The 18,558-nt window shown below is 39.4% G+C and overlaps 2 protein-coding genes across 3 annotated transcripts in view; both read right to left on the bottom strand.

Annotated features, from left to right (window-relative positions):
- Positions 1 to 12,171, bottom strand: part of LOC119526752 (histone H2B type 2-F) — a 52,506-nt gene extending 40,335 nt beyond the window's left edge. Inside the window, exons 1-2 of one of the 2 annotated variants that reach the window (XM_037826144.1) lie at positions 11,657 to 12,171; positions 134 to 686 (exon numbers count right to left, since the gene is read on the bottom strand). In XM_037826144.1, coding sequence (XP_037682072.1) covers positions 683 to 686; positions 11,657 to 12,033 — 381 coding nt within the window. In that variant the 5' untranslated portion in view covers positions 12,034 to 12,171 and the 3' untranslated portion in view covers positions 134 to 682. Of the gene's footprint in view, positions 1 to 133; positions 687 to 11,656 lie in introns of those variants that run through there. The other variant, XM_037826143.1, reaches the window with a different exon arrangement.
- An 881-nt stretch (positions 12,172 to 13,052) lies between these two features.
- LOC119513086 (histone H3.v1-like) overlaps positions 13,053 to 18,558 on the bottom strand; it is a 44,708-nt gene continuing 39,202 nt past the window's right edge. Inside the window, 1 exon segment of the mRNA XM_037807958.1 lies at positions 13,053 to 13,594. Within this exon segment, the coding sequence (XP_037663886.1) occupies positions 13,182 to 13,594 (413 nt within the window). The 3' untranslated portion in view covers positions 13,053 to 13,181.

The raw sequence follows: 18,558 nt of genomic DNA, 5'->3' as shown, positions 1-18,558 counted from the left end.
TTTAGTGATTTAATTAAGACTCATCCTGAATGGGCGGGGCCCACACCTCCATGGAAATTATTTAATAAAAGGTCTTGCCCACAGTTGATTGAGTCACATCTCCATGGAAACTACCCAATCCAAAGGTTCCAACCTAATCAAAACTAAATATGTCTGCCCCCACAAGATTGCATCACAGAACATGGTGTTTTGGGGGACATAATACATCCAAACTGGCACATTCTGGAAAGCTGGTGTTGTTCCAGTCCCTAGATCTCCACCCTCCCTACTTCCCGCTTTCTCTCTAAATATTCAACCAATCCCAAGTCACTATCTTTACCATCCTTAGGACAGTGGACCAGCATCCAGGTTTTCTCCCTCCAAGGCAAAGTACTAAGGAACTGCTCAAGCTCTAGTAGTTCTATTTCTTTGCTGTCATTTTCTGGCTTTGGACATCTAAAGCAAAGTTTCTTGGATTGGTTGACAGTGAGATCCTGATTCTTAAGCCCTTTCTAAGTACAACTACCTGAAATATGTCATCTATTATGCAATGAGTTCTTGGATTAAGGAAAGAAATCTTGAGGTCTTGGAACTCTTTGTTACCTGGTTTGCCACTTTTTGAACTGAAGTTTGAATAAGAAAAAGTCTTCCTTGTATTCTTGGGGAAACTTTGGTTCCTGAATAGGGGGCAGGAACAGGATCTTCATCTTGAAAATATTGAGAGGAAAAACATGAAACAATTTAACAGACAGAAATGATCAACTTAGAAGTCATTAACCTGACTCCACCAAGCCCATTTTCAATTTCTATTTAAAACATTTCCCAAACTATTTGCACATAATCCTTTCGGGTACACGATGTGCTGTTTTCTGTGTCCTAGATAATTTGCTCTAGTGTTAAATCCTCAAAATTCAGGGCTTCTAACTCAGAAATTAGAAATAGGAAATAATTATTTACTAAAAGCATTTCATTCTTTCTGAAAACATTGAAGTATTGAAAACATCATCTGATTTTTTAAAAAAAGAAGATATTTGCCAAAGATTACATAGGCCTTTATAGATCATTAGTAACAGACAATACACATAAGATCTTTTGTTTCCTATTAGATTTTTTTCCTGTTGGACCTCAGAACACATACTTGAAGGTTGTACAGAATCAGAGGCCCTACAATCAACTTGTGGAATTGCCTTCTTGTATGGTATTTTTCAGATTAAAGAAGGTCTTATGGCTCCTATGTGAGATGCTTAGGGAGATGACATTCAAGACACAAGAAATTCATTAAAGCCCCACTTTTTGGGAAAGGCAATGTGCTGCAGAGGTATAGTGGTGCTCGTAAGAGTGCCTTCCAAAACATTATAATGATGGGAGCAAACACTGTTCAGGTATTTACCATGATCCAACCACTGTACTAAAAGCTTTAAGTATACTACCTCATTTAATCCTCATTTCAAGCCTAGAAGTAGATTCCATTATTTCTCAAGAAATTGAGGTTCAGATGAGTGAAAAAACCTCCAAGGTCATACAAGCTCTTAGGTATGGAAGCTGGAACTTAAAACTGATGTTTATCACCACTGCAATGTACTGTCTTCTCAGCATGTGCATACTCTATTACAGTGCTAAGAAGAGAAATGGGCAAGGTGGAAAGAGCCAGAATCACTGTTGTTGTGGTTACTGCTCTGAGTTTATTATCTTAAGAATGATCTTCAACCTCTGTTGCTCTGAGCTGCCTTGAACATGATATTTGAACATATAGGAGCTATGGTTACATGGGTTCCTCCTTCTCCTGACTCTTCTGTGATCCATAGAAGGAGATCTTGGCAGAATCAAGGTGAATTCGATTGTATTTGCCTTGATAATGGTGATAAGCAATCAGTTATACCCAACCTAAGATAACTTAAATAATTATCAGGTGCCAAATGTTGTGCTAAATTGACCGACCATTGGGATTTCTCTTAATTTATTTGGGCCTCGTAGTTGTCTTCCGTAAAATTAAGGGATTATAAAAATTGATCTCCAAGGTTCCTTCCAATTCTGACCCATTACAATCCCTTTAGGAGATTCTGATAGTTAAAATCTACTCTGCCCCTCACACAGTTAAGTAAGGGTCCTTGACTACCCAAGGACTTACACTATGAGGCTTCTAAATTGATTTGTGGACCATGGTTACAACTTTACCTAGATACTCATCTGTGGTATGCAGTTTCCCTTTCAGAGGGCAAAAGATTTCAAACTCAATAATTTCTTGTTCAACCCAACTCTTGGAGATTTGCCTCATAAATACAACCCCATTTCCCTTTTTCTCAACTACTACTCCCTTCTTCACCGATCCATTCATATCATAAATATTTAGTAAGTGTCTACCATATTCCAGGTATAATTTTAGATAATTGAGATAGAGCAATGAACAAAACAAAGAACCTGCCTTTATAGGATTTATTCAAGGATGTAAGAGGCAGGAGAGAAAATGTATTTGTCTGAGTACAGTCTAAATTATTGTAAAAAACCAGTGGCTTAAACAAGATATAAGTTTATATATCTCTCATATAACATTCCAGGGCTAGTAGGGTAGCTCTACCATCATTATTTCATGGCTTTTGTCTTAGGTCCAAGGCAGAAGTCCTTGTTTCTGCCATCATGTCTGCACTGCAACCAGTGAATAAGGTGAAAGGGTAATAGCAGGACATACCTATTCCTTTTAAAGGCACAAACTAGAATTAACACATAGCACTTCCACTCACATCTCATTGGCCTAGAATTTGGTCTCATGGACACATCCACATGCAAGAGAAGCTGAAAATTAGCTTTTAACTGAAAAACCATGAACCCAGGAAGCAGAGAATTAAACTAAGCAGAGAAGAACAGTTTTGATAAATATACAAGTATACAATAAACAAACAAGCAAAAAATATTTTAGTATTTGGATGGTATATGTAGGAAAATTAAGCAAGGAATAGAGTTAAGGAGTGGGGGTGGGTGGGTGTGGAGATGGGCTTGCTGTCTTACATAAGGTGGTCAGGGAAGGTCTCAATGATAAGGTGGTGTGCCAGTTTGAACATGTTATGTCCCCAAAATGCCATTATCTTTGATGTAATCTTGTGTGGGCAGACTATCAGTTTTGATTAGATTGTAATTCTTTTCCATGGAGATGCGCCCCACTCAACTGTGGGTGATGACTCTGATTGAATAATTTCCATGGAGGTGTGGCCCTGCCCATTCCGCATGGAGCAATATATAAGCTCAGACAGAAGAAGTGAGCTTGACACAGCCAAGAGGAACACTTTGAAGAATGCACAGAAGCTAAGAGAGTAGCTGCAGATGAGAGACAGTTTGAATACTGATGTTGAAAGCAGACTCTTGCTCCAGAGAAGCTAAGAGAAGACAAACACCCCAAGAGCTACTAAGAGTAACATTTTTGAGGAACTGCAGCCTAGAGAGGAACATCCTGGAAAAAGCCATTTTGAAACCAGAACTCTGGAGCAGACATCAGCCATGTGCCTTCCCAGCTAACAGAGGTTTTCCGGACACCATTGGCCATCCTCTGGTGAAGGCACCTGATTGTTGATGACTTACCTTGGAAACTTTATGGCCTTAAGACTGTAACTTTGTAACCAAATAAATCCCATTTTATAGAAGCCAATCCATCTCTGGTGTTTTGCATTCCGGCAGCATTAGCAAACTAGAACAGATTTTGGTACCAGAAGTGGGGTGCTGCTGAGTTTGCAAATACCTAACATGTTGGCATGGCTTTTTAAATGGATAAGGGGAAGACTGTGGAAGAACTGTGAGCAGCTTGATGGAAAGGCCTAGACTGCTTTGAAGAGACTGTGGAAATATGGACTGTAAAGATACTTCTGATGAGGCCTTGAACAGAATGATGAAAGTGTCATTGCAAACTGGAAGGAAGGTGATCCTTGTTTTAAAGTGGTAGAGAATTTGGCAAAATTGAGTCCTGGTGTTGGATGGAAGGCAGAATTTGAAAGTGACAATCTGGAATATTTAGCTGATGAGATCTCCAAGCAAAATATAGAAGTAGTAGCCTGGCTTTTACTTGCAGCTTATAGGAAAATGTGAGAAGACAGAGAAAAGCTGATAAATGAACTCTTGGTTTCAAAGAAATCAGAAATTGATGGCCTGAAAAACTCTGGGCTTCCAAGGGGTGAAACCCTAGAAGCTACAGCTTAGCATGAGAATGTAAGCAAACAAGGGACCCAGCCGCCATTTCAGATTGGAGAAGGAGTTAAGCGGAAAGGATTTGTGGAAAGTCCTATTGTCTAACAGCTTTGACCCCTGTGTGCTTCATGTGAAGCCAACAGAATTTTTGCGAGCTCTTTACAGACAGAGCCACTGCTGGTAGGGACTGGAGGAGACAGACAAGGAACAAATTGATGGAAAAATTTCTTCAAAGACAGAGCCATGGAGGTTGAAGTCTGGGGTCAAGAGGTCTCAGGCTGGGAGAACAGAGTGGACCACACACATGGAAAGGGTGAGTTTGCCCCAGAGGTCAAGGGTGGGCCTTCCACCTCCATGTTCAGGAAAGGTGTTGCCATCTCAGGACTCAAAAAGGGTGGAGCATATTCCCAGGGGACTGGGGAGGGCCTGGCCACCACCCACTGTTCTGAAAGGGATGAGGGTGTGCCCCGGAGATGGAAGGGAATCTGGGTGCTGCCCCGATGTTTGAGGAAGGTGGTGCTGAGAAGGTGGTCTCCCCAATGTGTGGATATGTTGGAATACTCACCCCAGCTTTTGGAGAAGAAAGGGCTGCTGCAAAGGCCCTTAGGAAGGGTTAGACTCCTGCTCTCTCAGGCCCCAAGGATGCAATGTCATTCCGTAAATGACTCTCAGACTTTGAAATCTAATGGAGTTTGTCTTGCAGTTTTAGGAACTGTTTTGGTCCCTTAAACCCTGCTTTCCTTACTCTTTCTCCTTATGGCAATGGGAATGTTTATCCTATGATTGTCCCTCCTTTGTATATAGGAAGCATATAACTTGTTCTAAGTTTCACAGGTACAGAGCCTGAAGGGAATTTTGCTTTTGGACAGACCACTCCTGTAACTGATTTTGATGGGATCTTGTCCTTAACTATTGTTACTAAAATGATTTAAGTTTCTGTGATATTGTTGTGGGATGAATGTATTTTGTATATGGAAAGATCACATCATTTTGGGGTCCAGGTTGTGGAATGTGCTGTTTTGAATGTATTACATCCCCCAAAATGCCATTATCTTTGATGTAATCTTGTGTGGGCAGACTATCAGTTTTGATTAGATTGTGATTCTTTGAGTGTTTCCATGGAGATGTGCCCCACCCAACTATGGGTGATGACTCTGACTGAATAATTTCCATGGATGTGTGGCCCCACCCATTCCGCATGGGCCTTGATTAGTTTACTGGAGCAATACATAAGCTCAGACAGAAGGAATGAGCTTGACACAGCCAAGAGGGACACTTTGAAGAATGCACAGAAGCTGAGAGAGTAGCTGCAGATGAGAGACAGTTTGAAGATGGCCATTGAAAGCACTCTTGCTCCAGAGAAGCTAAGAGAAGACAAACACCCCAAGAGCAACTAAGAGTAACATTTTTGAGGAACTGCAGCCTAGAGAGGAACATCTTGGGAGAAAGCCATTTTGAAACCAGAACTCTGGAGCAGACATCAGCCACGTGCCTTCCCAGCTAACAGAGGTTTTCCAGACACCATTGGCCACCCTCCAGTGAAGGAACCTGATTGTTGATGACTTACCTTGGACACTTTATGGCCTTAAGACTGTAACTGTGTGTGATGGTTAGGTTCATATGTCAACTTGGCCAGGGGATGGTACCCAGCTGTCTGGTCAAGCAAGCACTGGCCTAACCGTTGCTGTGAGGACATTTGCGGCTGGTTAATAAACCAACAGGCTGGTTTATTAAACCATCAGTCAATTGGCTGCAGCTGTGACTGATGATATCAATGAAGGGCGTATCTTCCACAATGAGAGAATGCAGTTGGCTGGATTTAATTCAATCAATCAGTTGAAGACTTTTAAGCGAGACAGATAGAGGACCTGCACTACTTCTTCGGCTGCCCAGTGAAGTGTTTCCTGAGGAGTTTGTCGAAGTTGCCAGTTCGTTTCCTGAGGCGTTCATCGAACATCTTCATTGGAGTTGCTAGTTTGCTGCCTGCCCTATGGAATTTGGACTTGTGCATACCCACAGTTGCATGAGACACTTTTATAAATCTTATATTCATAGATATCTCTCATTGATTCTGTTTCCCTAGAGAACCCTAACTAATACACTGTGTAACCAAATAAATCCCCTTTTATAAAAGCCAATCCATTTCTGGTGTTTTGCATTCCGGCAGCATTAGCAAACTAGAACAGGTGGTAAGGTGACTTTTGAGTAGAAAACTAAAAGAAATGTGGAAGCCGGCCATGCAGATATTCAATGGGGGTGGGGGGTGGGGTTGGGGGCCCTTTTCCAGAGTAGGAAATAGCAACTGCAAACGTCATTAGATAGGAGGGCCTTGGTGTATTCAAGAAAGAGCAAGGAGCTGAAATGGTGCAGCAAGAGAGAGAGTGGTAAAAGATAAGGCCAGAAGGGTAGATGGAGTCCATTGTAAGGATATGGGCCTTTAGAAAACATGGAAGCCATTGAAGGGTTTCACTTGGGGAGGAGGGTACAGGAGTGACATGACGTGACTTATGTTTCAAAAACACTCTAGCTGCCTTGTGAAAAACACAGAGAGAAGGGAGAGGGAAGAAGCAGAGAGACAAGTTAGAAGGCCACTGCAAATTTACAGGAGATATGATGGTAACTGGGACCAGGGAGATGGCAGTGGAGGTGGTGAGGCATGGTTGGATACTATGCATACTTTGAGCCAACAGAATGTCCTGTTTAAAAGTCATTTGAAATGACTTTTAAAAGGCTTGTTCATTTACCACTATTATAGTCACACCCCAAGAAAAGAGAAATCTCAAAGAGATCAAGAAAATAAAATTTCTCTAAAAGTAGGACCATGGTGAACAAAGCTCTAGCAGTTTGGAGATGCTGTAAGCCAAGTATATGACTTAAATTGTTTTTTTTTAACTCTGTAGGCGGGAAGGTGGAACAGCCAGGGATGTTTAATATAATGACATAAAATAATAGCCTAGGGGAAAATTTTTAAAAATTAAAAGATATATATTAAAGTAAAAGGAACAGGTTACAACCTGGACAATTCTCTAATCACAGAATAAAGATGGAATAATGGAGAATCCCATCCACCCAAATCAGATGATTAAAAACTTGAAAGAGGTTACAGTAAAAAATTAGGTAAAACTAAAACTTTTAAAAAATGCCCCGAGGATGCTTGATGTATTGGTGACAAGAGAATTTCAGTTCAACCTCATGGACTTGACAGAGATGGCAGTAGGTGGGCAGGTAAGAGAGGGGGTGAAAAGGAGGAAATCTTTGTATCCCCATCACCTAACACAGCAGCTGGCACATAGTAAGCAGTCCTCATGGAACTTTCCTAAACCCTTCAGTCAGATGCAACCTTTCACTCTCCTCAACTCACCTGATTCCTTCTTACCCCTCTTTTGGAATCTAACATATTTTGCCTTGAATTGTAATTATCTTTATACAGGTATATTCAATGATTAAACCTAGTCATTTCCCAAAAGAATCTTGTTCCTCTTTTGTTAAAGACTGATGTTCTTTGATAATTCCTACTTTATCCCACAAAGAGATTGCATACTTATTTCCCATCTGTTGTTCACTGCTTGAATTATAGGTGTCCAAATTCTAATGTATTAAGTTTTACTTTTATATCTGCTTTAGGAGTTGCACCCAGTCTAAAAATGAGGTGCTTATCTAAAAATCATGACACAAGAGTAAACTGTCATCCTTATAGGTTTTCATACATACTACAATCCATTCAACAATCCTTGAGAAAAAAGATGGCTTGACCAAGGTCCCATGTTGATGATATTGGGACCTGATCCAGCCCAAGCCCATTTCTATATTTGCAACAATCTCTGGATCTGATATTTAAAGCCCTTTATCCTAATACCACAAACCTTTTTTCATCTTCAAAAATGTACCTCTGTCCTCATCATTGTTTGCAAACACTGGAGAAACAGAACATCTTTCTAGCATCTCAAAAGAGAGTGGGTGGTGGGGTGGATGGGAAATTTGGGTGTTCTTTTTTACTTGTATTTTTATTCTTTTTTTTTTTTTGAGTAATGAAAATGTTCAAAAATTGATTATGGTGATGAATGCGCAACAATATGATGGTACTTTGAATAACTGATTGTACACTGTGGATGACTATATGGTATGTGACTATATCTCAATAAAACTGAAGAAAAAAGAGTGAAAGACTTCCACTCTAATCTCACTGTTTGGCCATAAAAATACATTAGCTGAAGGGAAGCTGTCAAGTGCAGTACTTTACTTGCCTCTCTCAGGATTTTCAAATCTGTAACAGTTGTTTTAACTAGGTCAATGATTATTAAAGGGCAATTAAAAGAGTATCACAAGATAAAGAAGCAAGAAAGAATTAGGGGAGAAAGCCACTGAAGCAAGATGCTGAAAGCAATGAAACCCGGAAGAGAATGGCGAGACTAGCAGACACCACCATGTGCCTTGCCATGTGACAGAGAAATCCAGGATCCAGGATCACTAGCAGCCAGTCTTCAGGAAGAAGTGGGAAACAAAAAAAAGTAGCATCCAGGTGGACAGAAAAGCAAAGCATCAATGCCTCAGGGTGGCTGCATAATGTCCCAGAAGCTTGGCCTCATTAGTCAGGTTCTGTTGGATTCCTGTTTCCAGTTCCTCCCCATGGCTTTCTATCTCTGTGTCTGCATTTTTTTTTTTTTTTTTTTTTTTTTGCTTATAAGGACTCCAGTCATCAGGATTAAGATCCAACCTGATTCAGACCACACCTTAATGAAAAAATAAATCTTTAAGAGGTCCTATTTACAATGGGTTCACAACCACAGGAATGTGGATTAAGATTAAGAACACTTCTAAATTGGGGTACATAATTTAATGTACCACACTCCTTATTTCCTTCCTGGATTATCTCCTTAATTTTGGTAGGAAGAGCACCAAGTTAAAAAAACAGAATTCTTGAATTCACTTTCAAAAAAATTTTAAAAAATATAAACCATTCTTGACAGATGACAGAAGCTAAGAAAGAGAGAAAAGTTAACTTGCAAAGGTATTTGAGGAGAGAAGAAAAAATTTGAGGAAACACTGGATGGCATCCATTTTCACATCAAAATAAGTGTTGGGTTGGAGGGGTGTGATGAGACGACTGAAGAATATTTGGAAGAAAAGCTATCATTTTTTAACTGGGCATTAACAAGAGATCATTAAATCATTGTGTAAGAGTTATAAGGGACTGAGCAACTCAAGTTAGAAGCATATATTTTAATGGGCCCAGTTATCTGCAGGTACCTAGTGGTTTGCTGAAATCTAGGTTATGAAATAACCTCTGCTTACTTTGTTTCTGATTAAAAAATTAGTATGTACTTATGGTAAGAAATTTAGAATATATAAATAAAAGCAAAAAAGAGAAAGATCTTAATACTAAGAAATAACTACTGTTACCATTATGATGTATACCCTTTCACATTTTTTTCCGGTGCATAAATGCAAATATTATTGACCTAAAATGTTTTTCTATGTAAACAATGACAGTGTCAAAAAATTAATGTAAATACTTAATATATGCCTATATGTAGATATCCATTTTCTCAAATAAAAATGAGATCATGGTGCAAAAGAGAAAATATTAGGATATAGAGCTTGCTGGAGTGCTTGAACTTAACACCCCAGATCAATTTTCTTGTGTTCTAAGGTCTGGACAATCAAGCAACAAATTTCCACTGAGAAGCTGTTTTATAGTAGGCACTGGAACAGGCTCTGTGGAAAATAACAAGAAAAATGAAAAAATAAACCCTGCCCTCAAGTAGAAGATAAACACAATATAAAAACAAGTAAAGAGTTAAGAGATGAGGAACAAAGCTAAATACATCACAAAAATTTGTGCAGGGAACAAGACCTTAAGGGTTAAAAGGAGAAAGACTTTCTCGTAAACTGGCATGGGATGGAAAAGCTTCATGGAGTAAGACTTGAGCAAGAGTTTAAACAATTGCCAGGATGATAGGCTTTGAGTAATCAAGAGAATGAATGGGAGTACCGAGACTCAGGAGACCAATATAAACAAAAGCACAGAGGACGGGAACCTTAAGATGCCTTATAGGACAGTGAATAGAACATTTTGGCTAAGCTGGAAGACTGAGGAAAATGAGTAATTGAAGAAATTAAGTTTTGGCTAGATGGTGGAAGGCCTTTACTTTCAGGATAAGGAGCTGGAACTTAATCCTTTTGTCAGTGGGTAATGAATGATAATTTTTGAGTACGTGAGCCAGCTGACAATGCTTAACTTCAAAAGACAGTAAAAGGCATAGTCCCTAGTTTTCAGGAAGAATGCCCCTGGACTTGAGAATCCTAGGCTGGAAGACGGGACAGACTCTCAGATCGCCAGACTGGGAGAAAACAAGACCATTCTGGCTTTCTCACTTACTGAGTATATATATATATATTTAACCACAAAACACACTGTATATGATTTATTTACTTTCACTGGGAAATTTCAATTCTCAGTTGAGTCATTTTTCTCTGGCCTCTTGTCTGGTGGTCATTGCAAGAGAGAAATCAACAATCTAAATCCCAGTGAAAGAAATCATATACAGCACATTTCAGGAAACTTTTAATTGGGTGCAAATTTGAACTCTAGTGTTATAAAACTATTAGTAAAGTTAATGGCAAACACAAAATAGCCATGTAAATCCCCCCAAATTTATCAATGGCTTAGTTTCAAAGCCCCGCTGTCAACTGAATTGTAAACTAAGATTTTTATTGCCTTAAGGATACATTTAACTGGTAAAAGAACCACCTACCAGCCTTTGTCAGGACTAGTCTTGACTTACGCAAGTTTTTGAACCGAGACGCCCTCAGAAATTCATCCCTCACGTTAACTGACCTTCTGCACACCATAAATTCCCTCTCCACTCACCTTCAAACGGTTCCCTTTCTCAGAGTATTTGTGACACAAAGATTCTGATACAACCCAGGCAAGTTAGTTTTTGCGGGTCTAACATATAGGCACCAAATCCCCAAAACCTAAGGAAAAAAAACCAACAAAAAACCCACAAGACGACCTGAAGGCACTAAAAACTCTCTCCAGGTCCCACCTCCAACCTAATCGAATTAGGAAACTTCAGAAACACCTGGGAATGTATTTGGACAGCACTGAGGTGGTATCAGGGAAATTAAGTTGACACACAGCACAAGACAAAGCCCTTGCCCTGGAAATGTTTTCTTTTGTGATAGGGCAATATCCCATTCATTGCAGGATGTTTAGCAGTTTCCCCAGTAGATGCCATTAGCAACCCCCAAGCCATGGCTATCAAAAACGCCTCCATACATTTGATTGCTAAATATGCCGTAACAGGAGCCGGACAGAAAATGGGCAAAACGCCCTACAGCTGAGAAAAAGAAAGTGACTAAATCAGGACTTTCACCCCTATGAGACACAAGCTAAGCCAGTCCCACAAGTGCTTACAGCTGCTTTCTCTGATTATTTAAGTGGCTCTGAAAAGAGCCTTTGGGATAAAGTAGCTGACCTATTGCATCTCTTACTTGCCCTTACTTCGAACTGGTGTACTTGGTGACCGCTTTGGTGCCCTCCGACACGGCATGCTTGGCCAGTTCGCCGGGCAGCAGCAGACGCACGGCGGTCTGAATCTCGCGAGATGTGATGGTTGAACGTTTGTTGTAGTGTGCCAAGCGAGAGGCTTCCCCAGCGATGCGCTCAAAAATATCATTGACGAATGAATTCATGATGCCCATGGCCTTAGAAGAAATACCCGTATCAGGATGGACTTGCTTCAACACCTTGTACACGTAGACGGAATAGCTCTCTTTGCGGCTGCGCTTGCGCTTCTTACCATCTTTTTTCTGGACCTTTGTAACAGCCTTTTTCGAGCCTTTTTTAGGAGCAGGAGCAGACTTTGCTGGATCTGGCATTTCTGCGAGAAGAGCGAGACCACACAAAGAGAAACACCACCGATTACGATAAAACGCTCTGGGTCCGCGTTACTTATAGAGCCCCTATGCAAATAAGGACCCACTCAGTGCTGCATTTTTACTGGTTGATTTACAATAGTGTCGTCATAGAGGGGTGGAGTCCATGTAAATAATAGGAGTCTGGTGTCCCTTCCTTAGTGGTCATTAAAACAAAAGATTGTTAGCCAATCAAAATGTCCCATTTCATATTAATCAGTAAATTACGTGGAGCGCGTCTTTGAGTTTTCACTTTTAATTGTAGCCTTATGTATGGACAAAAGTCTGAGACGCCAGCTAAGACGTTAATTTTCTCTTATTTTTACTCCTCTATGCTTTGTGAAGTTTTTGGCTTTTAAAAATTATTTTTTGTGGCGAGGGAGTGGGCACGAATAGCTCAGTCCACACTTTTGTAAGCGCCAGGTATTTATTCCCCCCCACCCCTCTTAAATTCTCATTCTGGTTTGCACTGCCTGTATTAATGCAATGAGAAAAATATTAAACTAGAAGCAAGATTTACGCAATTTTCAAACGCGAACAAGAAAAGGTTTAATGATGTTTTCAAAAAATCTGCCTCCATCCCCACCCTGTGCTCTGGATTTTACACATCTCGGGCCCGGCGCCATCTCCCTTGCCCCCGTTCAGTTAAAATCAGATCAGGTTTAACTACTTGGAGCTTCCAGATTTTACCTAACACCTGGCTTAGTACTAGAATCGAGTTGAAAAGTCAAATTCCCATCCCAAGAGAATTACAAGGATAGCTTTTTACCAGGATTATTCTGTGTTCACAGTGGTGTTAATCCATTACAGAATGTTACAGACCGCTACAGCACATTCGATCCTTTGGTGAAGTTTCTACTGGGAGAATTGGCCACCTGGATTTTAAAAGCAAACGGTTATATAAAAACCGTTTTGGCCAGAACTATCTTGACCTCTCTCCACTACTCCCTTTAGCGTTTATCTGCCTGACTTCATCACACACCACGCGAGCGGCCACGTATTCCTGATTCCTCCACGCCCTAATCAGCCTAAAAGCTGGTACAGCTACTCTTGATGAGACTATGGGTGGCTCTGAAAAGAGCCTTTAGGTAACCTGCTTAAGAACGCATATCTTAAGCCCTCTCCCCGCGGATGCGCCGGGCCAGCTGGATGTCCTTAGGCATAATAGTCACGCGCTTGGCGTGGATAGCGCACAGGTTCGTGTCCTCAAACAGCCCCACCAGGTAGGCCTCGCTCGCCTCCTGCAGCGCCATCACAGCGGAACTCTGGAAGCGGAGATCCGTCTTGAAATCCTGCGCGATTTCGCGCACCAGCCGCTGGAACGGCAGCTTGCGGATCAGCAGTTCGGTAGACTTCTGGTAGCGCCGGATTTCCCGCAGGGCCACGGTACCAGGCCGGTAGCGGTGCGGCTTCTTCACGCCGCCCGTAGCTGGCGCACTCTTACGAGCCGCCTTGGTGGCCAACTGTTTTCGCGGAGCTTTGCCCCCAGTCGACTTACGAGCAGTCTGCTTAGTACGAGCCATAACTGCTCACTAGTTTTGGGAGAGTAGGGGTAGGCAGTCTTATTTATAGACATAGTCTCGTCTTGATTGGGCCTCAAACGAGGAAGTTTTAGATTAGTGATCTCATTGGCTAGAATTCAATCCTATTTACGGGGGCAGAAGCTTCTTATGCTAATCTTCCCTTGTACTTTTCCCTTTCCCCTTTTTTGTAATATGTATTTTAGACCTTTCCTTTAAATGGATATAACTTTGGTAAAAGCGATTTATAAAGTGTTTTTGCACGCTTGGTATTTGCATTTTAAGAGGTCCCTTCCGAATACAAACATGCCCTTCATTTTAGCTTATGTTTCAAGTTACCTCTTACTATAACGCCTCTTTCCATAGCTACTTATTTAGCGCCTGACACTGTGCTAAGCGCTGTAGGTGCATTATATCATGACTGAGGATTGACAAAACTATATGTAGTTTGAAGCCAACAAAATTTGAAGGTACTTTTACTTGACTTCGGAACCCTGCCAAAACCGTTTTATTTGTACTGTGCTGACCTTTCCCAACTTGTACATTAAAGCCTTTCGCCTTGGTTTGGTGCGGGCCTCTCCACCCCCGTGAGGCACCTCTTCCACACCCCCACGCCAGTGGTCAATTAGATTCTGTAAATGAAACCCTTCTAAGTCAAGGAAGAATAAGGCCAAAAATATTTACTTTTCCTTTACAATGTTGACTAGTTTCTCAATATTCAAGTGCTTATGAGCACTTTCAAAGCAAATAAAGTATTCATTGATTCTGAGTTGCTAACATTCTCTTCAGTAAAGACAGTGTTTTCTAATGCTTAAAATTTTGACTTTCTGTTCTGCAATTTGTTTCACCAAAAACTAAGGGCCTATAATTTCAAGACTGAGCATCAATAAGATATTGATGATTCTTTGCCTTTTAGTTTCAAGCTTTGAGGTATTGTTCATAAAACAACGGCTATGTAAAGGTTACTGATGCTTTAAAATTATGCTTTAAAAAGTTTAATATAAAACTTAATCATATGCTTATTATATTGAAAAAGCACTGCATCCAAACGTTATAAAAAAACTTATACCTGAGATCAAAAATAGACCCAAGAAGCTTAAAATTTCCCTTGATGGTGACAATATGAATTATCTTCTTCCTACTGAAGTAAAAATAAAATAAGTGATTTTTAGGAGGTTTCTAAACACTGAACACAATGTAGAAACTTGTTAGCTTAATATCTTTGAGTCCCCATGGGCAGCAGCAATCTCCTGCTCTAGGGAAATCTAAAATGTGATACAAAGTACAACTGATGTGACCAAATGTTACTCCTTCCTGTGGTAGATTTGTAATAATGCCTTACACATATATAACACTATCCAGGATTTCAGAGTTCTTTTACATATAATATTTCATTTAATCCCCACAACTCTATGAAACATGTTAATTTTCCTTACTATATAGATAAGAAAACTGAGTTTCAGAGAAATTATGGCTTGTCTTGGGTAAGTAACAAAGACTGCATAATATTCTAAAGGAAAATGATGGAATTTCCAATTTTAAATTTATCAATTTTAAAGCACTGAAATACTTTTCCATCATGCAATCAAACCACCCAATATTTCTCAAACTTCTCCACCAAACTATTCCCAACAGAACAGGAAATTACCCCATGGGGTCTGGATGACAGCCCAAGGCTGCCCACCCAAGTGTCATGTTTCCTTGCAATGTTCTTTCTTCAAAGTGTATGAACTCTTGACCATAATATATGGATGTGTTCATTTAAATAAGAAAAAGATTCTCAAACTATATTCAAATATAGAATCCAACAGTCATGAAATTTATTTTACCTTTATAACATAGAGAATGAGAAAATTCCAAGTCTTCCTCTAGCTTAACAAAGAAATCTTATAATAATTTCTACTTCTCAGAAAACCAAGGTACCAATTTAAATATTAATTCCGGGACAACAAATTAAATAAGACAATCATACTAGTAAACTTTTAAGGCTATCAATAACATTTCTTAGAATATAGCAATCTCTGATAGATGGTTGTCTTATAAGTCACCTTTACCAACAGAATATAAAACCATTTCAGTTCAATTTCACCTAGTCACCATATTGGAGTGATATTCCTATGAAAGTTTTCAATCTACCACCATATCAGAAGCAGGTTTATGATGCATAAGAAACTCTGCTTTTCTGCAGCTATGGGGAGAAGGGAAATATATTCTCCTAATATTTCTGGTTTCTTTCACCAGAAATTGTAAAGGCCTGTAATATCAAGACTGACCATTGGGATTTCATTAGTTAACACTAATGAAACAAAACAAGACAAAACAAAACAGTCATGAGAACACTAAAATTTACTATATAGGAAATAAGCAGGTAAAAGAAAAGTTTAATGAATTATTAGGCATGCCATATTTTTTATGTGCACATTTGTTTTTACTAAAAAAGAAATTGACTAAGTTAAAATAGATGCTCCAGGAAGACTGTCTGTGTTTAGTCTTTAGCTTCAAATAGCCCCAGGTTTATAAGTATCCCAACCTGATAACAGTTGAATCTTTGGTTTATAGGTTTTTCAGGCCATACACTGATCCCCCTTCATCTTAAGTGGCTGCAGCCCTGGACCAAACTGAGAAACCAAAGAATTTTGAGCTTCTTTCCTTAAACCATTCTGACCTAAATTCATTCCCTTGACATCCTGCTCATTAGATAAAAGCTTAACACCTTTTCCCTTTCTACTGATCCTTAACACTTGCTGCCTGTACTATACAACTTAAATTTAGAGTTTATGCAATATTTTTGTTTTATGATATAAAATATTCCCTGCAATGTATCAAGATCAAGTAATACGTTATACACTGTATTTTAACGCTATACAAATGTATTTTCACTCCACTTATCATCCTCATAAGATTTAAGCCAGGAATTTTAAGGGTTATATATATTTTAAGGGCTAAAGTTTTTATATGTATCTTCTTCCCCAACATTCTTTTTAATATTTTTGTAATCAATCATGTACATATATTATTTCATTTAATACTCACAGCCTTGAGAGAAAATATTATGAACCCCATTTTACAGATGAGGAAAGTGATGGAGAAAAATTCCAGCCCACATCCCTCTGACTCCTTCCCTTAAAGAATGCAGAAACCAATGGGTTTCCCATTGGTAAAATGAGGGTCACAAAAATTAGCTATACCATAGGTTTACCTGAGAATGAAATAAAATAATCCATGTAATATATTTCATAGAGCATTTATTAAAAGATAGCTATTAATAATATTTTTAACAAAGATATATCCAAAGTAGTATGACAACTGGAAGGAGGAAATAACAACCTGGGGAACTGCCATATAAGCCATGACTTAAAAAGGAATTTTATCAAACAATAAAAGGACAAACTAGACCAAGGAAATAGCATATCAAAAGGCAAGAAGTAAAGGCATGAACTAGTAGGTTCTATTGTAGGAAACTCAGGACCATAAGGTAGTCCTCAAATTTATGAATGACTTCAAATTTAGACTTTTGATACAATCTACAAATGAAGTTATACATTATCATTCATGTAATTGGGTGTCTACTTAAAACATTGACTAATTAAATGCAAACACTGAAAACATAACATTTTATAACCCTGTTTGGGCTTTTTTTTTTTTTTTTCATATACCAGGAGCCTCAAAAATAAAAAAAAAAATGTAATATGTGTTTAGGATCTATGGAGTAACTTGCTGTGGCTAGCGCAGGTGGGATGGATGTGGTGAGAAGATAGGGCTGGAAAGGCAGGCAGGGATCAGGTTGAAGGAGTCTAAATGCAGTGTTAAAAAGTCTTATTAGGTTGAGAAGCAACAAGTTTTAAAGCAAAATAACTGTGACCCGGTAGAGAATCAAAGAGAAGAAAGTCTAATAGTTTTTTTGAGTAGTTCACATGAAAGATAAGATTGAACAGGAAGTACAAGAGCAGATGGCTGTTCTCCATAAAACTGTTGAAATCAGCCAACTCCTGCCAATAGCCAAATGGCCGCCTGTCCTTCCGTAGCATAACTTAGCTGGAGCAATGCAGCTGACGGATTGTGAAAAGAAAGCCAAAAGCTGTGCTGAGCTAGCACCTGTGTTAAACACTGCACTGGTTAGAAGCTTCTCACATTCCTCTATAACATTTTTCTCCACACTCCTCTTGGAGAGAATTGCCAAACTTGTTCTTTTAGAAGGTAAATTTATTTAGATTCGATCTACTTGAATCTATGAGTCACACGTGCTGCCAATATCACAGTATTTCACACCTGAGAGTGAACTGCTTTGGTCAGACTGAATTTCACTTACAACAGGAAAGGGAGAAGTTATTTTGGAGACAATTTTTTTTAGGTAATGGGTGATTAGGTCCCTGGGGAGGGGGCGGGGGTGAAGAGTATTGAAAGGAAAGTGTTTAGGCATGCTGTCTAATTCTGTCTAGGGTTCTATCCTCTCTGACACCAAAAACCATCACTTCTGTAGTCTTGGCTAGTGGTTGTTTTGTCATGTTGCAATTCGGTTATGCCTTCCTTTCCTATTAGTATTTGAAAGCAGTCAAATGCAGGAACTGCTCAATAAATAATTGCTGGGTTTATGCTAGATGTTGAACTACATGTCAGTTTGCAGAGGGAAAAAAAAAAAAAAAAAATCACTGCCAGAAAGGAACACACAGTCAAGAGGGAGGAGCAATGCAAAGTTGTGAAATAATGTGATAGATTCTGTAACAGTTGCGAAATGGTCAGAAAAGAGCAAGTGTGTATCTCTGCTCTGAAGTAGCCAAGGGAGAAGATATCTAGTGTGAATTCAGGGTTTTGGCTTAAGCATGCAGGTGCAAGGATACATAGTGGCCTTTCAATGAGCAGATAAAAAGAGGACCAAGTTTATGAGGGAAACTATGAGTCCCCTCCGCTCTCATGAGAATCACCTTGGAGATTTTGTATTTAGATTTTGTGTTTTGAAGAGTTAGTTTTA

This window comes from Choloepus didactylus, chromosome 2 (genome assembly GCF_015220235.1).
Source record: "Choloepus didactylus isolate mChoDid1 chromosome 2, mChoDid1.pri, whole genome shotgun sequence".
NCBI classification, from domain to species: Eukaryota; Metazoa; Chordata; class Mammalia; order Pilosa; family Megalonychidae; genus Choloepus; species Choloepus didactylus.
This window is presented reverse-complemented; position numbering and strand designations above follow the sequence as displayed.